General features: G+C 32.4%; 1 protein-coding gene across 2 annotated transcripts in view; it reads right to left on the reverse strand.

Annotated features, from left to right (window-relative positions):
- LOC145266317 (advillin-like) overlaps nt 1-22,500 on the reverse strand; it is a 438,949-nt gene that overhangs the window by 267,491 nt on the left and 148,958 nt on the right. For both annotated transcript variants that reach the window (XM_080121877.1, XM_080121876.1), the window contains 3 exons: nt 21,456-21,566; nt 18,437-18,503; nt 3,790-3,919 (listed from right to left, as the gene is read on the reverse strand). In XM_080121877.1, coding sequence (XP_079978003.1) covers nt 3,790-3,919; nt 18,437-18,503; nt 21,456-21,566 — 308 coding nt within the window. The remainder of the gene's footprint in view (nt 1-3,789; nt 3,920-18,436; nt 18,504-21,455; nt 21,567-22,500) is intronic.

Raw genomic sequence — 22,500 nt, forward strand, 5'->3', positions numbered from 1 at the left:
TAGACGTCACAGTTCCAAACGACTTTGGCCTTAATAGAGCAGAACAGTTTGGTTTGGTTGTTTTGTTTTACGACATATCAGCCCTTTTCAGGTTATTTAATGTCAAATCCAGAACGATTTTTTAATATAGTATATTTGTTTTTTAAGTCGTATTCTATTTAACCAATAGTTGGGACCCTAACAGGTACTACCACTCCGAGTCAGAGGCAGAGTGAACCTGGGAGCAATGGCAATTAAAGGGTGGCTCCACACTCCTCAAAGCCTGCAAGCTGGGGCGTCACCGTCGGATATAGTTTAAGGTCATATCCAGGACCAGAGCAGAACAGGAAAAGATAACAAAATATCAGGACCTCAAAAATTATCTAAAAACGACATGGTCTCTGAAAGAAATAAACATTATACCAGTTGTGACAAGAGCAACTAGCCTAATAAAAAAGAACCTTCAAAAATACTTAGAAGCAATCCCTGGAAAACCAAGCTGTAAGGAAATGCAGATAGTAGCCATAAAGGGAACAGTGTCTATTTTTAAAAGAGCCCTCGGATATAAATTTAAACTATAATAGAATCAAGTGTTAGCCCCAGGAAGGAGCCCCTTGATCTATTCAAACTAACAAAAGTGAAATAAAATTTTTAAAAAATAAATAAAAACTAAAAAAAACTAACATTAACAAAATAAAGTTTACTAATATCCTTATCCTTTCGAAGTGTTCATAAAAAATAATTTATAATTTATTAACCAATGAAAATTAAGCATCCATAAAAATAAATAGTAAAAATCCAACCAGTTTAATTAACTCCTGGAGATGAATTCAGAAGGACTTGAAAGTACTTCGACAAATCAAATTTATGGTTATTACATCAAGCAGTTTCCACCTTAAGTAAAGACTGCAATAAGAAAATTAGAAATTAATAGACTAAAAACGAAGTATTCATAAAAGATAAAATGCTGCCCAAATACACTCCCCATGTATATATATATATATATATATATATATATATATATATATATATATATATATATATATATATATGCGTGTGTGTGTGTTTATATTATTTTTAATTTTATACACATTTTAATATATATCTCATATATCTTTGTAATTTATAACTTAAAATATTGCAGCATTAAGAATTTTTTTAAATTCAATTCATAACATTATATAAGCAAGTCTTAATGCTGCAATAAGTTATAAATTTATTATATTTTTTATTAGAATAAAATGTCCTTTTCTTTTCGAGTTGTAACAACTAGTCCTTTACTTTTCCATGTTTTAGCTTAACCATATTACTTTTCATACTCGCACTTTTCTATTGTAATATATATATATATATATATATATATATATATATATATATATATATATATATATATATACAGTGGCGTAGCTAGACCTTTTGCCGCCCGGGGCGGTAGTAAAATTTGCCCCCCCCCGAGATTTGGGTGCCCGGAAAATTCGTCCATGGAAAATCCGCCCATGGATAATTCGCCCATGGAAAATTCGTCCCTTTTTTGCTAGGTAGGAAAACTGGTCCATTATTATTAAGTTAACAGTTATTCTGTAGTTGCTTAATTTTCATACTTTGCGAAAATTAGTTCTATGGTATCTAATTTTCCTAAATTCAATTAAATTAAAATATGAAAACTGATTTTTAATATTTTTTATTCATTTGAGATTTTATCTGTTTTCCTTTTGTTTTAAGTAGATGGTGGGGGTTGCCCGGGGTGATTTTGTCCATCCCCCAGCTAGCAATTGTAAAGTTTACAAGGAGTTATAAAAAGTATGCTACAAAAACAAACGTTTGATACTTTCAAAGTCTTAGCCTCATGAATTGGACAGTAATAAAATTAATGAATTCAAACTTTCGCATCTAATGTTATTTCCTCTTTGATGTCGGTGTATATACACCCAAATATCCAACTTTCTTTTCGCACCTATTCGATAAAAATTTATATGAAAGTTCCCCTTTAAGTATGAATTTGTTAGCATTTTTTTCGATTTTCCCCTTTTACCATCTCAAAATGCCGCCCCCGTGCCGCCCCCATGCCGCCCCCCCCCGGGCGCTCAGAAAATAGGGACACATTTTTTCTGATTCTGACACACCCCAAAATTCCGATTTTTTACAACCTTTTTTGTATAAAATTTCATATTTTTTGTTAGCTTGTTTATTTTTATTTATTTATTCTACTTTCTATTTTTACTCTCAAAATGCCGCCCCCTGACATATGCCGCTCGCAAAATAGGGACACCTTTTTTCGATTCCAATAACTACAAAAGTTCTCATTTTTTACAACCTTTTCGATATAAAATTTCAGATTTTTTTGTTAGCATTTTTTTCGATTTTCCCCTTTTACCATTTCAAAATGCCGCCCCCCCCCTGACGCTCAGAAAATAGGAACACATTTTTTCTGATTCCGATATCCCCCAAAATTCCGATTTTTTACAACTTTTTTGGTATAAAATTTCATATTTTTTGTTAACTTTTGTTTATTTTTATTTCTTTTTTCTACTTTCTATTTTTACCCTCTCAAAATGCCGCCCCCTCAGGTGTGCCGCCCGAAAAATGTCATGAATATGGCGGGGGTTGGCAAAAAAAAACAAATAAACGGGGGAAAAATTACATAGAGACCAAATTAAGTCCTAGAAGATTTTCTTTTTGCTTACAAAGAGAAGGTCTCAAAGACTTAATAAAAAGAGTCTCTAAAATTTTCAAATGATAGAAAGAGTGCGACTTACTAAGGATCGTAAACATGTCAGTACTGAAATTCGTGGCACACGCATGGTTATTTATAAGATGGTCGCAAATCGCAGAACCATACGTATTACTCAGAACATCCGAGGGTGAAAAATTTGCATAACGAATCTTTGAAGGCACATGCTGTTTCAAACGAAAATCTAATCTTTGCGATGTTCGCCCAACATAGTGCGCACTGCAACTACATTTAAATAAATAAATAGTAGAATTATTATGGTGGGGGGAAGAACATCTTTGCGAATAGACGGCAATATAGGCCTAGTTGAAAAAACAACACGCGGGTTCGATGCAAAATAACACCGTTGCACAGACAAAGAAATTTGCTTAGCAAATCGGCCACTGATGTTACCTAGCCAAGGTAGACGTAGGTACACAGGACATCTATTAGCTATAATTTCTTTGGGTTACGTATGGTTCTGCGATTTGCGACCATCTTATAAATAACCATGCGTGTGTCACGAATTTCAGTGCTGACATGTTTACGATCCTTAGTAAGTCGCACTCTTCCTATCATTTGAAAATTTTAGAGACTCTTTTTATTAAGTCTTTGAGACCTTCTCTTTGCAAGCAAAAAGAAAATCTTCTAGGACTTAATTTAGTCTCTATCTAATTTTTCCCCCGTTTATTTCTGGGTTTTTTTTTCCTACCCCCGCCATCTTCATGACTTTTGTTTGTTTTAAATCGTATTTTCCTCGATTTAGCTTTGATAAGTGAGGAACGAAACCTGGTTAGCTAACCTTTAATTTCATTTTTTATTTTTAAATTCATTATGCTTTTTAGTCTGTATTTAGCCGTTATATATATATATATATATATATATATATATATATATATATATATATATATATATATATCAACCATTGAACCTAGGAATTTCTGATAATCTTACTTGGTTTTTGTGCGTGTGTTTTTTTTTTTTTTTTGGAGGGAGGGTAGGGTTAGGGTTGGGGCTAGGGTTTTTGTGGGGGTATTTAGTACAATTATGGGATGGGGAAAGGGTGAATAAACCAAAATGAAATAAAAGTGTAAAATAACCTGAATAATTTCAAGACTTTTTGTTCGTTCTTTTCAAAATCGTCATCATTGCCTCCGTCGTCTTCCGAAGCAATTTCACCTTTATCGCCTAATTCTTTAAAGAACTCTGGATCTGAATCCCATTTTGTATCTGAAAAAAGACAAAAAAAAGATTCTACAAATGCCACACATCGAGTGATGTCTAAATTAGATCCAAAAATAATATCACGTTGGGAAGGAACATCCTTTTGTTTCGACAGTGTCGCGTGTTGAAATGCACACACACACACACACACACACGACAATTTGTAGCCAAAACGCACTAGACGGCTGGGAGTGTAGCTCTCAAAACTGATGTCGCCGGCAGTAAATGTCAAATAATTGACCCTATCAGCTGTGTTGGAACATCCGTCAGAGAACAGGTAATATATACGTATATGTATATATATATATATATATATATATATATACATATATATATATATATACATTTATATATATATATATTCACTATATATAGTGAATCCGTATATATATATATATATATATATATATATATATATATATACATATATATATATATATATATATATATATTCATATTTCATATTCCGTATCATATTCCGTATATATATATATATATATATATATATATATATATATATATATATATATACATACCGTATCATATTCCGTATATATATATATATATATATACATATATATATATATATATATATATATATATCACAAAGGACGGCAAGCAGAAGACAGAAAGCAGCCAACAAGCAACGTTAGACGAGCTTGCCATTCAATCCGCCCCTCTCTTGTCCCCTCTTTCCGTTTCTAACTTAATGCACGCACACGAGGCAAATAATTAAAATATTTTTTACATTTTTATAACAAACGAATTTTGCGTTAAGAGAAAAAACTACCAGTGTCCATGCAATTATACAACAGAGAGTCTTTGAAACCACATGATTGATATGATGGTCAGTGTCAAAATCAAGCTTATAATTCGAACAAGGATTGGGAGCAGACGATCATGGCCTGTGCAGTGAACATGTTGGTTTAAAGATCAAATATTTTTGCATACTTAACAACGGAAAAAAAGCAATTCGTTTGTTCAATACTATTGAATCTTCCACACGTCTATGCCATTTTAAACGGAAATGAATCAAATAAAAATTGTCGTTTTGATTTTACTTCCAATTTAAAGGTGGCTAAAAGTCGTGTCAGTGCATACAACACAATATATATACGACGAGATTTGAAACTTATATACGGGTAACTACTCGGCTGGTGAGCGTGAAGCAACCTTGCACGTCGAGAACAGCCAATGGTACCTGTGTCTAGTTGGTCTCAAAAAAAGGACAATAACTCACATTCTTTAGTAAAGAATTGTCGCCCTTACAACAAAACTTATTTTACGTTTTCCGTATGCTTTTAATATTAAAAATAAGGATTAAAAAATATTTCAATGCATCCCGGGCAACGGCGAGTAGGTATAGTTAGTTTTTTTCTAATCTTGAGTTTTATATTTAGTTATATTTCCTCTAATCTTCAGTGATCTGACGAACCGGTGTATCAACACGATTATGCCGTATGTGCGTGTAATTGTAATATTTCCGGTATTTCTTTACGTAAAAAGAACGGCAGAATTTGTTTTTATTGCGTTTCCACCCCAAACCAGGCACGGTGCCACTTTGATGTAGAGGGCTACTATATGGAACATGGTCGAAGGGATACTATGTAAGGAGTTGAGCAGCAAGATGCATGTTTACAGTGTATTTGATCTGCTGCATGTCAGTACAGTTGGGGAATCCGGAACCAGGAAAGGGAATTCCAAAGTCTAGCAGTCCTAGGGGAAAAACTTAGAGTAAAATGCTTTTTGGCATCTGGAGATCTCTTCTATGTAGGGGTGCGATTTTGCTGCTTGTCGGATTTGTCGGGGGTATTTACATCGAGGGGGTACAAGGGCTTGTAGTTCATCAGGGCATTTATCATTAAAATACTTGTAAAACAGGCAGAGGGATGCAAGATTTCGTCGATGGGACAGTGGATGAAACCTAGCTGACAGTTCGGGGCCTATTAGGTTAGCGACTCTCTTTTTTAAATTTCTCTCCAGGAGTAAAAGACTAGTAGCAGGTGCTCCAGCCCAGATGTGGCAACAATACTCCATAGATAGGCGAATGGAGGTACAGGATACTTTCAGTTGTAAATAAATTCAAAACAATTTAAAGTCAAGTTTCGTGCTTAGAAAAAGTTTGAGCATTTATCTTGCTTTGAGTATCCCTCTTTCGGCTGGGAAGATAATTTATCACTATTTATATATCAAAGAAAACTTGTGTGTGTGTGTGTGTGTGTGTGTGTGTGTGTGTGTGTGTGTGTGTGTGTTTGTGTGTTTGTGTGTGTGTGTGTGTGTCGATGAGTTCGTTTCCAATGGACTCTAAAACGGATGAAATTTCACATAAATGTATATATGTCTGCGAGTGTTCTTAGATAGCTTTCGCATTGATATACCTCCGATAAGTATCGAAAATCGATAATCAAAAAAAAAAAACCATTAAAGAAAGGACAGTTAATTCGGACCAAAGTTTATACAGCCTAACATCACAAATGCATTTGAGAAGTTTTATTACCGCACAAGTACAAAGACTCAGTGTATAAAATCAAATGGCGCTTTCAAAATGAATATTTGTGTTAAGAGCACGATCGAACCATGGCATTTAACTTCTGCATTTTAAACTTCATTTCAAATCATTATATAAAAATAATTTCAATAAATCTCTCCACAGTGCAATGTATATTGTAATTTATTGTGGACTAAATCACTCCAGGGAGGCATATGAAACTTGCACTCGGTGCATTGTGGTGGGTTTCCGACGAGAGCAGACAATCAATAGATCGATTTGATGGGAAAATGCGTGATTTGACCAATGTCAATAATAATAATAGTATTAGAAGTTTAGAACATCGGTTGGTCCCCATTTCATCCCGGGCAACGTCGGATACCCCTGCTAATATATATATATATGTTTTATTTGTTTTTGTTAGCGATACTTTCTTGAATTAATTCAAGTATTTATACGAAAGTGCATTTTTACCTAAATGCTTGTTGGGAATAATTTTCCCATTGACCGATCTGGTACCCCCTTTAAATGGGGAGCGACATATATATTATTTTTAAAATATAATTATCCACTGACACGTGTTTCGTCGTCCACGACTCATCAGAGTGGCTGAATTATTCCCAACAAGCATTTAGGTAAAAAATGCACTTTCGTATAAATACTTGAATTCATTCAAGAAAGTATCGCTAACAAAAACAAAACAAATAAAAACATCTACGTAAAAGTGATACATTTAGTAGTCCGGCGAGGTTAGCACCGTGGTAGAGGTTTAGGCTTCTTATCACGAGGTGCCGCTTTCGAATCTCGCTAGATTCAGCCACTCTGATGAGTCGTGGACGACAAAACACGTGTCAGTGGATAATTATATTTTAAAATATATATATATATATATATATATATATATATATATATATATATATATATATATATACTGCTTGTCTCTCGCTCCTGGGCAGGGTTCAAAAGAGAGTCGCCAACCTGATAGGTCCTGAACTGTCATCTAGGCTTCAGCCTCTGTCCCATCGACGAGATGTTGCATCCCTCTGCCTGTTCTACAAATACTTTAATGGTGAATGCTCTGACGAACTGCAAACACTTGTACCTCCCCGACGTAACTACCCCCGACAAGCTACTAAGTCTCATCCCTTTACAGTAGAGATCCCTAGGTGCAAGAAAGCTTTTTACTCCAATAGTTTCTTCCCCAGAACTGCGAGTCTTTGAAACTCCCTTCCGGGATTCTGCTTTCCCAACTGCAATGATATGCAGAAATTCAAGTGTAATGTTAACAAACATCTTTCTACTCATCTCCCTTCATAATACCCCGCTAATTAAGTCCCTAATAGTAGCCCCCTGCTTCAAAGTGGCACTGTGCCTTGTTTGGGGTGAAAATTGAATAAAAAAAAAATATATATATATATAATATATTAGCAAGGGTAGTATATATATATATATATATATATATATATATATATATATATATATATATATATATATATATATATATATGTATGTATGTATACTACCCCTCAGCAATCTGCCCCGCCCTCACGCATACTTTGTACTCAATTCTTTCGTCATGGCAGGTCCTTGTTTACTTTATGCTAAGTAGATTTAATGGACATTAATAAACAATTTGTGGAAGAGAGAGGGGGGGGGTAGAGAGAGGGGGGGTAGAGAGAGGTTGAATGGGGAGAGGGAAAAGGGGAGGAGGTATTTCTTAAAGAATCATAAAAGATGATCATAAATAACCCATCCTATAGAGTAGGTAGAAACCTACTGAAATAGAAATGAAAAAAAAAAGATAATATTACAGGATATTCGTATTATTTGTATTAATCAGACTACTGTTCTCATCTTGAGTGCGATTTTCACAACGTCATGGTCGATGTAACCTCCGACCTTCTTCAGGCGTATTTTGTCGACCTGTGGAATTTATCTGCCGAACTCGGGAAAACTTTATTATTATTTGGATTCTTCGGGCTATTGTCCAATCTAGAGCGTCATTTTCACGGCGTTTAAGTCGATGTAACCTCCGACCTTCTTCAGGTGTATCTTGTCGAACTCAGAAATGTTTCTCTCAAACTCAGAGAATGTGTACGGAATTTCGAACGGAATCCTTTGTTTACTTCACGGGGTAACATGCTCTCGTCCGTCCTATCCTGCAGTGGTTGTAATAGTTGGAAAAAAGCATTTATAAAATAAAATAAAATACGCATCAAGTGCGCTTGAAAGCCAAATCACAACGTAATATTAGGAAAATAAACAAATATTTTGCTTGTTTGAAATTTATCACAAATATATTTCAGAGGTATACTCCATCTTCAGTATTATGTTTTGTTTTTTTTTATTTCTGTGCCTAAATCAAAACGTAGATTCCATGAACAAAGCTTCTTTCTTAGAAGTGCACGCCTGTGGAACTCTCTTCCGTTTGCCTGTTTCCCACCTGACTACAACTTGGATATCTTCAAATCCAACATAAACAAATTCCTGATAAACCAGTCCCCTTGTTAGACACTTTATCAAATCTCCATTACTAACGATTACTACGATATTATCCCATTGATTACTGTACACGCAATAACCCTTATTCCCGAGTGGCTTCCGGGTCTTGATAAGTGGTGACTACCATGTAAAAAAAAAAGAGCCGCGCGCTGTATCTAGCGGTTGTATTTTGAAACGCTTGAACTGTGCGAGAATAACGTCAAGGATTAAAGTTCATATAAAAACGTTGTTTTAATTTGAATAAAATAAAATACGCATCAAGTGCGCTTGAAAGCCAAATCACAACGTAATATTAGGAAAATAAACAAATATTTTACTTGTTTGAAATTTATCACAAATATATTTAAAAGGTATACTCCATCCTCAGTATGTTGTTTTGTTTCTTTTTTTTTTCTTTGCTTCTTCCTTGCCATGCTGTAAAGTTGGAGAAAGAAGTCTTTATAAAAAGTAATATTCCCCTAAAGCTTGAAGGTTGAATTTTCAATGTGGACGACCGAAAAATACAATTGTAAATTACTTAGGACGTCTATCCTGGCTGACGGAACGAGATCATGTCACCTCTTAAAGGGTTCCGTTCGAAATTCCGTCCAGATTCCCGAGTTCGACAGACGGTCGGAGGTTACATCGACCGAAACGTTGTGAAATTGACACTCAAGATAAGAACAGTGCTTAAATACCGACATGTCCTGTGGCTAAACAAACCAAACCTGCGACGATAGACGAAACTTTTATTAATAGTACACACATGAAACTTTTATTGATAGTACACACATGAAACTCTAGTCTCCTTCGGAAGAAATCTTGTCCCCTTTGAAGTAATCTCCTCCGGCTTCAATGCACCTGTTGTACAATTCCAACAACTTTTAGGAAGTCCCCATGGAAGACCTCTTGTGTGAGCTTGTCACTGACCCTTGTCATGGCTTCTTTCATCTTCTTAATTATCTCTTAACGACAGTCTCTAAGGTTTTCTTTGAACTTAAGGAATAACAAAAAGTCACAGGGAGCAAGGTCTGGACTAGAGGGAGGGTGAGGAACTATCTTGAAGCCCATCTTTACTGTAACAAGGATGGAGTTATGGACTGGTGCATTTGCACAAGTCTTCCGCATCTTCAGTTCCTCGCAAATAATTGTATGTACAGTCGCAACACTGACATCAAACTGCGAACTTATTGTCTCTATAAATACAAGACAGTCATTATCCACGTAATTCTTTATTTGGCCAATCAACTCTGGTGTTCTGACTTTCTTACTCTTTCCAAATTTAAAACAGAATTTTATTGCATATCGTTCTTCTAAAGCGTCCTCACGTCTAGATTGCATTTTTGAAATTCACCAGCTGTGACAATCAGACTTTAGTAGCGTGTATTCCAATTTTTGCTGTGGCTGTTCATTTGAACCTGAAATCATAAAAATTGGTCAGTCATCTTATAAGAGGTATGTTATTACATACCGAATTTTCAAGTGTCTACGACAATTTTAAAGGCATCTTGTAGATTCACATTCGACCCTCCTGTGTTTGCTCAGAAATGTGTCGGCGATCTCATTTCGCATTGTGTTTTGCAGTCCTGAACATACTGCCTCTAATTATGTGAATGAACATATATCACTGTCACATATTCAAGGATTTGTATTGTCTCACTCCGAGGTTTTCTTCTTTTTTTTTTCTTTTTTTTTTTTTTACGCATTCCCTAATTAGCTAGGTAGCCTCTGCTAACGGTTTTGTAAGCGTGGCTTAATAAAGGGGAAAATTAACCTTCTACAGATTATATCAAACGAAAAGCTGACAGTGTTCTATCGGATACATAAAAGCAAAATCCGCCGAACCTCTCATCGTTGATATAATCGTCCCGAATGACTAAGACATCGGCAGAGTAAAAAACAACAAAAAAAATTTTGGATTTCAACAGTCAATGAATAAATGCATACACAATAAATAAATAGATACATACACAATAAATAAATAGATACATACACAATAAATGAATAGATACATACACAATAAATAAATAGATACATACACAATAAATAAATAGATACATACACAATAAATAAATAGATACATACACAATAAATAAATAGATACATACACAATAAATAAATAGATACATACACAATAAATAAATAGATACATACACAATAAATGAATAAAAAATGATAAGCAACATTAATTAACTCACACATTTGATCCGTTGTACATTTTTATTCTAATTAGAAGTTTTTGGGTTTTTTTTCAAGACATTAACCAACACGTACGCAGTGTGATATTGTGTGGACGTAAAAACTGGTCGGTGGGGGTTGAGGGTATGCGTTGCATGAAGAGAAATGATAATGGGACTATAAATCAACATGATCCATGAACGAAATAAGCACCGAGTCGCAGTATGATGTTGTGTGGAAGTAAAAACTGGTCGGTGGGGGTTGAGGGTATGCGTTGCATGAAGAGAAATGATAATGGGACTATAAATCAACATGATCCATGAACGAAATAAGCATCGAGTCGGTTCAAGCTCAAAAAGAACTAAATTCTAGCTCAAAAAGAACTAAATTCTAGCTCAAAAAGAACTAAATTCTAGCTCAAAAAGAACTAAATTCAAGCTCAAAAAGCCAAATTCTAGGGAAGAGTTTAGCTTAGAAGGTGTTATAATGGAATGACCTGGCACCCCTCTGGGAAATAATATACAAACAATGAGCACACCAGCTTTAAATATATTGTACTGAGACTTTGCTCATTTAAACTCTGTCTATTACACAACATATATATATATATATATATATATATATATATATATATATATATATAAAACTACTTAATTTACTCACATAAAATTAATATACGAAGGTATAGATTTATGCGTAAACTTTAAGTATTTACTTCAAAAGTGCTCAATGCGTAGGTAGAGCTAGTTAGTAATTTATAAAATATATATGGCGATTAAGCTACACTGAATATTCCGCGTTTCATCCACTCTAGGATTCTTCAGGCTTATGCGCGAATTCTGTGGTTGTTTATCGTTTTTATATGCTCCTCTTCTATTGAGATTTTAGTTAGCCAATCAGCTTTCTAGTATCCACCGCGCCCTTCCTATCAGCCAATGGGCATGCATTTTATCGGACAAAGGATCTGTTTTAAAATTAGGTTAGTGTTTTTTGCTTTTGTTTTTTTGTTTTTTTATTGTTAGTTTATATATAAATATATATATATGTGTACATACATATATGCACATATATATACACACACACACACACACATATATATATATATATATATATATATATATATATATATATATATATATATATATATATAAGTAAATTTTTGGTACAGCAAAATGGAAGGAGAAATTTCAGAGGAAACATAATTTAATTTAAATACCAAAAAAAAACAAGAAATGGGCAGGTGAAATTAAAATTTTTCCCCAAGGCCTTATCGTCTGACCCTCTAAGAGGAAACGTCAGAATGATAAATTAAAAACTAAGAAAACGAATGAGGGAAGAGGGGAATTTTGGTTTCAGTTGGAAGAACAGTGGAGAAAAAAAAAAAAAAAAAAAATTCTCACTGTTCAGGTGGTTTTAAATCAATGAATATCTCCAACTGATGTCTCAGAATCTTTTGTCGACCTAGCCTGTGTAGACAAAAGATTCTGAGACATCAATTGGAGATATTCATTGATTTAAAACCACCTGAACAGTGAGAATTTTTTTTTTTTTTTTTTTTTTTTTTTTTCTCCACTGTTCTTCCAACTGAAACCAAAATTCCCCTCTTCCCTCATTCGTTTTCTTAGTTTTTAATTTATCATTCTGACGTTTCCTCTTAGAGGGTCAGACGATAAGGCCTTAGGGAAAAATTTTAATTTCACCTGCCCATTTCTTGTTTTTTTTTTGGTATTTAAATTAAATATATATATATATATATATATATATATATATATATATATATATATATATACATTAGACCTCTTCAAAATTGACCTTTTTCTTAAAACATATGGAAACTGCTATTATTTCCATTCTCCAAGATCTAAATTAGCTAAATATACCAGTTATTGTGATCTTAGACCTTGGCTATGCCTGCCTCAAGAGCCATGTAAGAAAATTTTATAAGCTTTCATTTGGTACCACTTTCAATGCTATAGCATCAACCTCTGGAAAGCTACAATGAAAATAAGGACATAATATCCCATATTTTGCAGCGTTTTTGAAAAACGTCAACAATAAAATTACATGGCTCTCGAGGCAGGCATAGCCAAGGTCCAAGAACACAATAACTGGTATATTTAGCTAATTTAGATCTTGGAGAATGGAAATAATAGCAGTTTCCATATGTTTTAAGAAAAAGGTCAATTTTGAAGAGGTCTAATATACATACATGTATGTGTGATCGTTTATGTATATTCATGTTTATTTTATTTATTTGTTTATTTTCTATTGTTTTTGTTAGTTTTAAAACTATTTTGTATCGTGATATATATATATATATATATATATATATATATATATATATATATATATATATATATATATATATATATATATATCCTTGCACCTTTTGACTCGTATAAACTAGCATGTTCCATCGAAGATCAGACAAGGGAGGATGAGGTCTGGTGGTCTCCCTCCTTCTGCAGCCTTGGACTCTGCTATTGGCCAGCATTTGGTTGACAACCCGTGCTGTGCCGATAGATATAAAATAGATTGGTTCGAGGTGCTACATAGAGCGGACTCCAGAAACCATTTAAAGATTTTGGAGTCTGTCTCTATTGCGGTGCGTCAACCTTCTTTGTGCCGGCAAAAGGAAACATTCAACGCATTGTTTCTCTTTGGGGAACTTGGAAGTTTTTCTCCCGTTTTTTTTTTTTTTTTTTTTTTTTTTCTTTTTTCCCTCGTTGTGCCGATATTTTAATCGTTTTTAAACGTTAATAAATTTATTTTAGTATCCCCGTACTTTTGGCACATTTATTAAGTTCCCCATTAGAACTCTTTATTTTCGATATAATATTATTTTGTACGCTATCGATTTTCTCCTGGTGAGATGATAGCCGAAAAAGCTCTCGAGAAACTTCCGCTTATTATTTTCAAAACTATATATATATATATATATATATATATATATATATATATATATATATATATTAGTCCTCGCGCGAAAGAGCAGGACGCAAAATGTTTTAAATAATAATAATCATAGAATAACAATAACAAAGACTTTCGCTGGCGAGGACTACTATTGACCGTAACCAGTTATACAGTCCTTTTGAAATTTTCATCTCTATCTTTCTCGTTATGTACTGAATATTTTTAATGAAACCTACATGAAATATGTTCCTTATTAAATTTTAAAGATTTTCTATTCTGAAAGAAGTTTTAAAATATTTAATCTAAAACACTTATTTTAAAGTTTTTGTTAAAAAAATTCAGATTTTCTCATTATTCAGACCTGTATTACAAAGAGGGAGTTGCAAAAAAATGAGTGTGGTGTGAGGAGAAATACAAACTGAAACAGCGAGAGTATTCAGATCTGTAATAATACAAAGAGGGGTTTGCAAAAATTAGTTGTGGTGTGAGGAGAAATACAAACTGAAATAGAGAGAATATTCAGACCTGCAATAATACAAAGAGGGGGTTGCCAAAAGTGAGATGTGGTATGAGGAGAAATACAAACTGAAATAGAGAGGAGACTTTTAAAATATAATCTTAAAAAGCATTATGTTTCATTTAGCAATTAATGATATAGATATAAAATTTTCAATGATTTTTTTTAAACGTGCAACAGAATGTACATTAAATAAAATAAATCCAAGGTAATTTTTTGATTCAATTTAAATTAAATTTTTATACCTTACTTTGTAAAACTCATAAAAGTGCACTTTGAAGATAAATAAATTTCAAATTGAATCTTGTACCTTTATTTGGAAAAACATTTTGTTTAACAATTTTCATGCCTTAGATGAAATGCTTTTCTAACTTGTATATATATATATATATATATATATATATATATATATATATATATATTTAATTGTACAGTAGTTCAGAAAAACATTCGTACCGTCGGTTTCAAGCCCAACATAAAGGGGACCAGTTAATGTTAAAACGTAAATTATGTTAGGCTCTCGTCAGCCATGTTGTTTCTGTCTGAGTAAAAAATAATTTCAGGCTCGCATGGCTGACGAGAGCCTAACATAATTTACGTTTTACCATTAACTGGTCCCCTTTATGTTGGGCTTGAAACCGACGATACCAATGTTTTTCTGAACTACTGTACAATTAAATAAATAAATATTAAGCTCTTATATCGAAAATGTTTTCCTTTGTAATCGAGCACTTTGTTGGAATTCTTTCCCCCAAAAACATAATATATATATATATATATATATATATATATATATATATATATATATATATATATATATATATATATATATATATAACTTTATTCGATTGGCAAAATTTTAGAATAATTATAAAGAAGTGAACCATCGCGTAAATTCAATCAACTAAAAAAATGGAAACCGGGGTGAGGAAAAGACAAAGTTATATGTACAATTTGGGTGTATTTTAACGATCGTTTTTAATCGACATATTTATTTTATTGAATTGTACATATAACTTGCCCCATTATATATATATTTTTTTCTTTTCCTCACCCCGGTTTCCATTTTTTTAGTTGATTGAATTTACGCGATGGTTCATTGGTTCACTTCTTTATAATATATAATATATATTATAAAGAAGTGAACCATCGCGTAAATTCAATCAACTATATATATATATATATATATATATATATATATATATATATATATATATATATATATATATATATATATATATATGTTGGGACAATTAATCGGAATCGGGAATCAGAAAAATTGAACGTTTTAAAATATCGAAATCGAAAAGTATTAGAAAATCTTAAAAGGGATTAGCAAACGTCTAGTCGCCTGGACGCTCTTATCAGGAAATTTCGGCAGGCAGCCCATGCATTTTTATAGGCCACTGTTTTTTGTTGTTGTTGTTGTTGTTGTTGTTGTTGTTGTTGTTGTTTGTTTTTTTTATTTCTTATTTTTTTTATTTTTTTTTTATTTATTTATTTTTTTATTTCGGACTATTAGTCTCATCTTTATTAGTTGTTGTTTTTTTGGATCTTTTTATTGGTTCACAACGTTTCGGCCAAAAAAATCCAAAAAACAACAACTAATAAAGATGAGACTAATAGTCCGAAATAAAAAAAAAAATAAAAAAATTAACATATAATGCTCATCTCAAAAAATGAATTCCAATTAAGGAACAATATATGCCACTGTTTTTTGTTGTTGTTGTTGTTATTTTTACATTTGATTCGCATTTTAAATATTTTCTGTAACTTTTAAAAATAACTTGTTTGATTTTTAAAAAAGATTTTAAGCAAAAATTGTTTTTGTTTTTGACACAAAAATAAAAAAACAAACTTTTCATTGTATCTATTATTTGTTTTAAGAACTATTTTTCAAACAAAAAAAAAACTCGAAAGTTCATATTCATAGATTTTGCGAAACATCAGTTAATTTAAAAAAAAAAAAAATAGTTATTTATTTGCTACGGTTTTAAATGCGGGATAAATCAAGTTCTCGCAAAATTGGAAAATAAAAATTTGCCTCGGTCTTAAAGGATTTCGTCTATTAACTTATTATGAAGATTATTCTGCTTTTACGCTACATTACTTTGTAATGGGGTTTTAAAAATTCAAAATTAAAAGAGAAAGAACACTTGTTTGAAAAAAAATTTTTTTTTAATAATCAAGTTTATTTATATACTAGCATTTCAGCCTGGCGTTGCCCGGGTGTTTGGAGGTGTATGTTGAACAAAAAAAAAAAAAGCGGTCAATTTTTTTAAACTTTGAACCCTATTGTGACCCCTTAACATTTATTGTTTTGGGTTCAAATCAAGTTATTAAGTTAGATCCATGTCCAAGGAACCTATACAATTTCAAGTGTTTAGACCCAAAATTAGCGGAGGAGTTTGGTAGAGTTCTCAAAGGTCAAATCGTTGATCTTTGAACCCTTAATAACTAAATTTCTGTCCGAAAACGGATTGCAAAGATTTTCCCAAATCTCAGTACCTTGTATATCAAATTTCGAGTCTGTAGACTAAAAATTGACAGAGTTATTGCGTAGGAAAATGTACACACACACAGACATACACACAAACACACACACACAGACACATCCATTTTTATAGATATATAGACTTCCGGGTATGAACCTACAATATTTTCTGCTGATGAAACCAGGATCACAGCAATTAATCAGCAGCAGTTACAACAATTGAGAAAATGGGAAACGACACTAAACTTATGCAAGTTTAACCGGCTTCATCCAAAGGAGGAAGTTTCATGGGAATATGAAATTCACAAGCGATCCCCAGTCACATGTATATCCCCATTAAGGAAGATAGCGACGTTACGTTTTTGCAACTCTTGCAGGGAGGTGTCGACGTCTTCCTACATACAGCGCCTGGTATTCCCAAATTGATCACCCATCTGGTACTATAATTAGGCTTAACGTTGCTTAACTTCAAATCTGATCTGACGAGAACTGGTGTGTCAACGTGATTATGCAACAGCGATTAGTCGTACATCATTTTAGTTGTACATAAATTTAGTCGTACATAATTTAGTCGAACATTGATTTAGTTGTACATGAATTTAGTCGTACATAATTTTAGTCGTACATAATTTAGTCGTACATATTTTAGTCGTACATAATTTAGTTGAACTTTAATTTAGTTGTACGTAAATTTAGTCGTACATAATTTAGTCGTACATAATTTAGTCGAACATTGATTTAGTTGTACATAAATTTAGTCGTACATAATTTAGTTGTACATAATGTAGTCGTACATAATTTAGTCGAACTTTAATTTAGTCGTACATAATTTAGTCGTACATAATTTAGTCGAACATTAATTTAGTCGTACATAATTTAGTCGTACATAATTTAGTCGTGCATAATTTAGTCGAACATTAATTTAGTTGTACATAAATTTAGTTGTACATAATTTAGTCAAACATTGATTTAGTTGTACATAATTTTAGTCGTACATAATTTAGACGTACATCAATTTAGTTGTACATAAATTTAGTCGTACATAATTCAGTCGAACATTAATTTAGTTGTACATAAATTTAGTCGTACATAATTTAGTCGTACATAATTTAGTTGAACTTTAATTTAGTTGTACATAAATTTAGTCGTACATAATTTAGTCGTACATAATTTAGTCGTACATAATTTAGTCGAACATTAATTTAGTTGTACATAATTTTAGTCGTACATAATTTAGACGTACATAAATTTAGTTGTACATAAATTTAGTTGTACATAATTTAGTCGTACATTAATTATGTCGTATATTAATTTTGTCGTACATAAATAGTAACATGTTCATTTACATACAGTAAATTGATAATTTATCTTATTTATATATTTTACAATTACTGTGTTAGTGGAGGAAAGGTCAAAGATAGAATTGTAAGCAAAAAAGTTCAGACTTACCGACGATGACAATCACGGCTTTCCCGAATCTTTCCTCGTCTCGAATTCGCTTGGCAACCTCCATTCCCTTCACAAGTAGAAAATGAAACACGCTTTAATTTAGGCATGACACCAATTTTCGACACTCATAACAAAGTATACAAGTAAAATGGCATTTTTTTTTTTTTTTTTTACATGGGGGTCACCACTTATCAAGGCCCGAAGGCCACTCAGGGATAAGAGTTATTGCGTGTACAGTAATCAATGAGATAGTATTGTAGTAATCATTAATATTGGGGGTTTTGATAGAGTGTCTTACTTAAGGGGGCGGTTTGTCAGGAGTTTGTTTATGTTGGACTTGAAGACGTCCAAGTTGTAGTCAGGTGGGTTACTTTATCTTTGTAGAGGTGGAATCGAACCCAGGACGCCCAATTACAAGACCAGAGTGGTATTGGCGTCACACCCCCATAGAAGTAGACTCGCCCGCTAGCGGTGTCAGAAATTTCGTGAAAAATAGTGAATAATTCCACCCCATCTTTCCAAGCTTATAACTCCTCAAAAAATGCAATTCAAGCCCTAATTTTTTTTCAATTAAAGGAGCAAGGACCAAGATTTCATTAAAAAAAAAAAAAAAAAAAAAAACGTGTTTTTTTTTTTTTAAAAGGTTTTAAACTTCGGACTTTACAGGTAAAATTCTATAAGAACACTATGTTTTTTTTTTGTTTTAAATTTGAATATATTATGTATTGACCTTTTCTCTTCAATTTGTGAGTAAATAATTATGTACTCATCGGGTTCTAAATTAATTATTATTAGACATTTACAAAATGGGAGGCGTGAATTATTCGACCCCCTGTCTTTCCAAGCTTATAACTCCTCGAAAAATGTAATTCAAGCCCTAATTTTTTTTCAATTAAAGGAGCAAGGACCAAGGTTCCATTAAAAAAAAAAAAAAGAAAAAACAAATAACGTGGTTAAAAAAAAAGGTTTTAAACTTCAAACTTTACAGGTAAAATTCTAAAAGAACACTATGTTTTTTTTTTTTTAAATTTGAATATATTATGTATTGACCTTTTCTCTTCAATTTGTGAGTAAATAATTATGTACTCATCGGGTTACTAAATTAAGTATTTACTTTTTAATAGACACTTAAAAATTGGGATGGTGGGGGGGGGGTCGTGAATTTAAAAAAAACGTTTGTCTAAAATATTATATTCGATTTATTGGAAAGAACATAAAATTTCACATTTACCCTGAAAATATCGTAAAAATAGAATCAATAGAAAAATTTTGATAGATTTTTAAAATTTAAAAATTGAAAAATATTGAGTTTAAAAATTGAAAAATATTGAGTTCGGAAAATTCATTACAGTTTAAAAAAAAAAATATTTCTATTACTTTTAAAACAACTGTAATAGTTTATTTTGGAAGTATAATCCATAAAGAAAATAAATAACCCACTTTTAACAGAGAAATTCCGAGATTTTTATATTGTATTCGCAGTTTCGTGTTAGGGGTGTCAACTACAGTCGCCCGCTTGCATGAGAGGCGAGAGCAGGCTACTTAAACAAGACATTCTCGGCAACCGGTGTGCTTTTAAATATACGTTGTCTTGCTGACACTTTACGATCTTGAAGCAGAGGGATCAGGGTTTAAGTCGCATAAAAACATTCTTTATTTTACTCTCCATAAAACGAACGAAATTTGATTTGAACGTCACGAAATAACTAAATTATATATATAAAAAAAAAATGAAATATATATATGACGTTGCAGATATCCGAAAAACAGGTCTTATAAAACAATAACATTTAGGGGGGGGGGGCTTAGTATAAAAATACGTTATATCTTTTTAAAGTGTTTGTTCAATCATTATTTAGGTGAAATATAAGAGTAAAAGTTTTACCTTTGGCTTGAAATATTATGGAAATGACACACACACACGCATATACACACACACACATATAGTTTATAATATAAAGCTGAATGTGTGTGTGTGTGTGTGTTAAGAATAATATATATATATATATATATATATATATATATATATATATATATATATATATGTGTGTGTGTATGTGTGTGTATGTATATAATAGATCGCATATCCAGAAAAAAAAGTCATATTTTACCAGACAACAACTAAAAAGCAATTAACTTCCGGTTTGATATGGAACCCGTTAAGTGACAGAATTTCCATTAATATCAATTTTCAATATCGTAATTTATAGCCCCAAAAAGTAATATTTAAATTAGTGTTTTACCAAATCCCTTTTAATTCTAGGAAATATTAATTTTTAATTCCTAACCCAGTAATTACTAAGTCTGTGACAACAGAATATTCTTTTCGCAATTTTGACTCTCGAGTATATATCCGACACAGTTAGACACAGTCAATCAACCGAGAACCACATCAATCAATATAAAAAACGTGTAATATATTAAAAAGTCAAAACAATGAAAAGAATATGCTGTTGTCACAGCCCTAGTAATGACTAGCTGTATCCGCGAGGCTTTGTGTCATAACCGCTACCATTAATCATTCTGATTTTCATCTAATTCGGGAATTCATAAAATGTTGCATATTTGTTGAGACATTCTTTTTGCAGACGTGGACATAAAATTCCTGTGACAAACTTGCGCAGAAGCACTGAGGAATTGTATGTCAGTGTCTTGCCTACCTATTGACTTATGTAATTACTAGGACAACAGCATATTCTTTTCGTTGTTTTGACTCTCGGGTGTGTATCCGTTGATATTTTATATACTTTTATATGGAGAATGGCGTGGTTAGCTGTGTCGGATATATACTCAAGAGTCAAAACAATGAAAAGAATATGCTGTTGTCATAGCCCTAGTGATGACTTCCATGTAAAACAAAATAAAAGCATGGTAGACGGATCCCATCTTTTTGCAGCAGCCTTGGCAATATCTTCTATGTATGTATTCCAATCCATGTTTGAGTCATTGTTCAAGTCGTTTTTCAGTCGTTTTTGCTTTTGATATTATCAAGAGAAAAAAAAAAAATTTTTAATCAAACCTTCATTTTCTCTGTTCCTCTACTCTTCGGTCCAGTCCACACGTAAATTCTTTCTCCACAGTCAAGAAGGAACACATCCCCCGTGTTTAATGAACTGCTCGAACATTTCACCTGAAAAATAAATAATAAAATAAGATTTAAAAAAAAAAAATGAATCGACTATAGTCGAGGGCGACTAAAGGGCTTCTTTTTTATTAGCTACAGCACCGAGAAAATACCACTCTATTTCTGGATTGTTCAATTTTCATTTATGCTCGGGTTTTAATACTAGGGTACATAGCGTGAGGCATAAAATACCATTGCCTTGACTGTTCGGAATGATTCGATTGAGGATTGAACCTCAGTCTCCCAGACCATTAGTCGACATTCTAAGCATTATTCAAATTTGGTCAGCAAAAAAAAATGATACAAAGTGTTTTATTATAGGCTGATTAAAAATATGAAATATCTTCAAAACGTATAAACATACACTTTTCAATTTAAAGGTTTTTTTAATTACGTTATCAAGTCGATAAGAGTTACAGAAAGATGAATAAGAGGGAAATCTAATTAGGTCATGGCATTTCGAAGCTAAATGCTTCTCGTCAGAAGAGAATATATATATATATATATATATATATATATATATATATATATATATTCGATTACACCAGGTTTCGAGAACATCCGGGCACTCCCAAGCTCATGAGTCCGCCATTGGTAATCACCTGATGAGTATAAATAGGTGTTCTGATCAGTATTCCGATGGGTGGTTTTCTGTTTTATACAGTGCTAGGTCGAACTATCATCTCAATATCATTGAGGCGTTAGTCATTAATAACTCTCGACCAAGCCTGTGTAGACAAAAGATTTTGAAACATCAGTTGGAAATATTTACTGATTTAAAACCACCTGAACAGTGAGAATTATATATTTTTTTTCTCTCACTGGTTTTCCAACTGAAACCAATTTCCCTCTTTCCTCATTCGATTCTTAGCTTTTAATTTATCATTCTGACGTTTCCTCTTAGAGGGTCAGACGATAAGGCCTTAAGGAAATTTTAATA

The sequence above is a fragment of the Euprymna scolopes genome, chromosome 41, assembly GCF_053919585.1.
Source record: "Euprymna scolopes isolate OS-2025 chromosome 41, ASM5391958v1, whole genome shotgun sequence".
NCBI lineage: Eukaryota > Metazoa > Mollusca > Cephalopoda > Sepiida > Sepiolidae > Euprymna > Euprymna scolopes.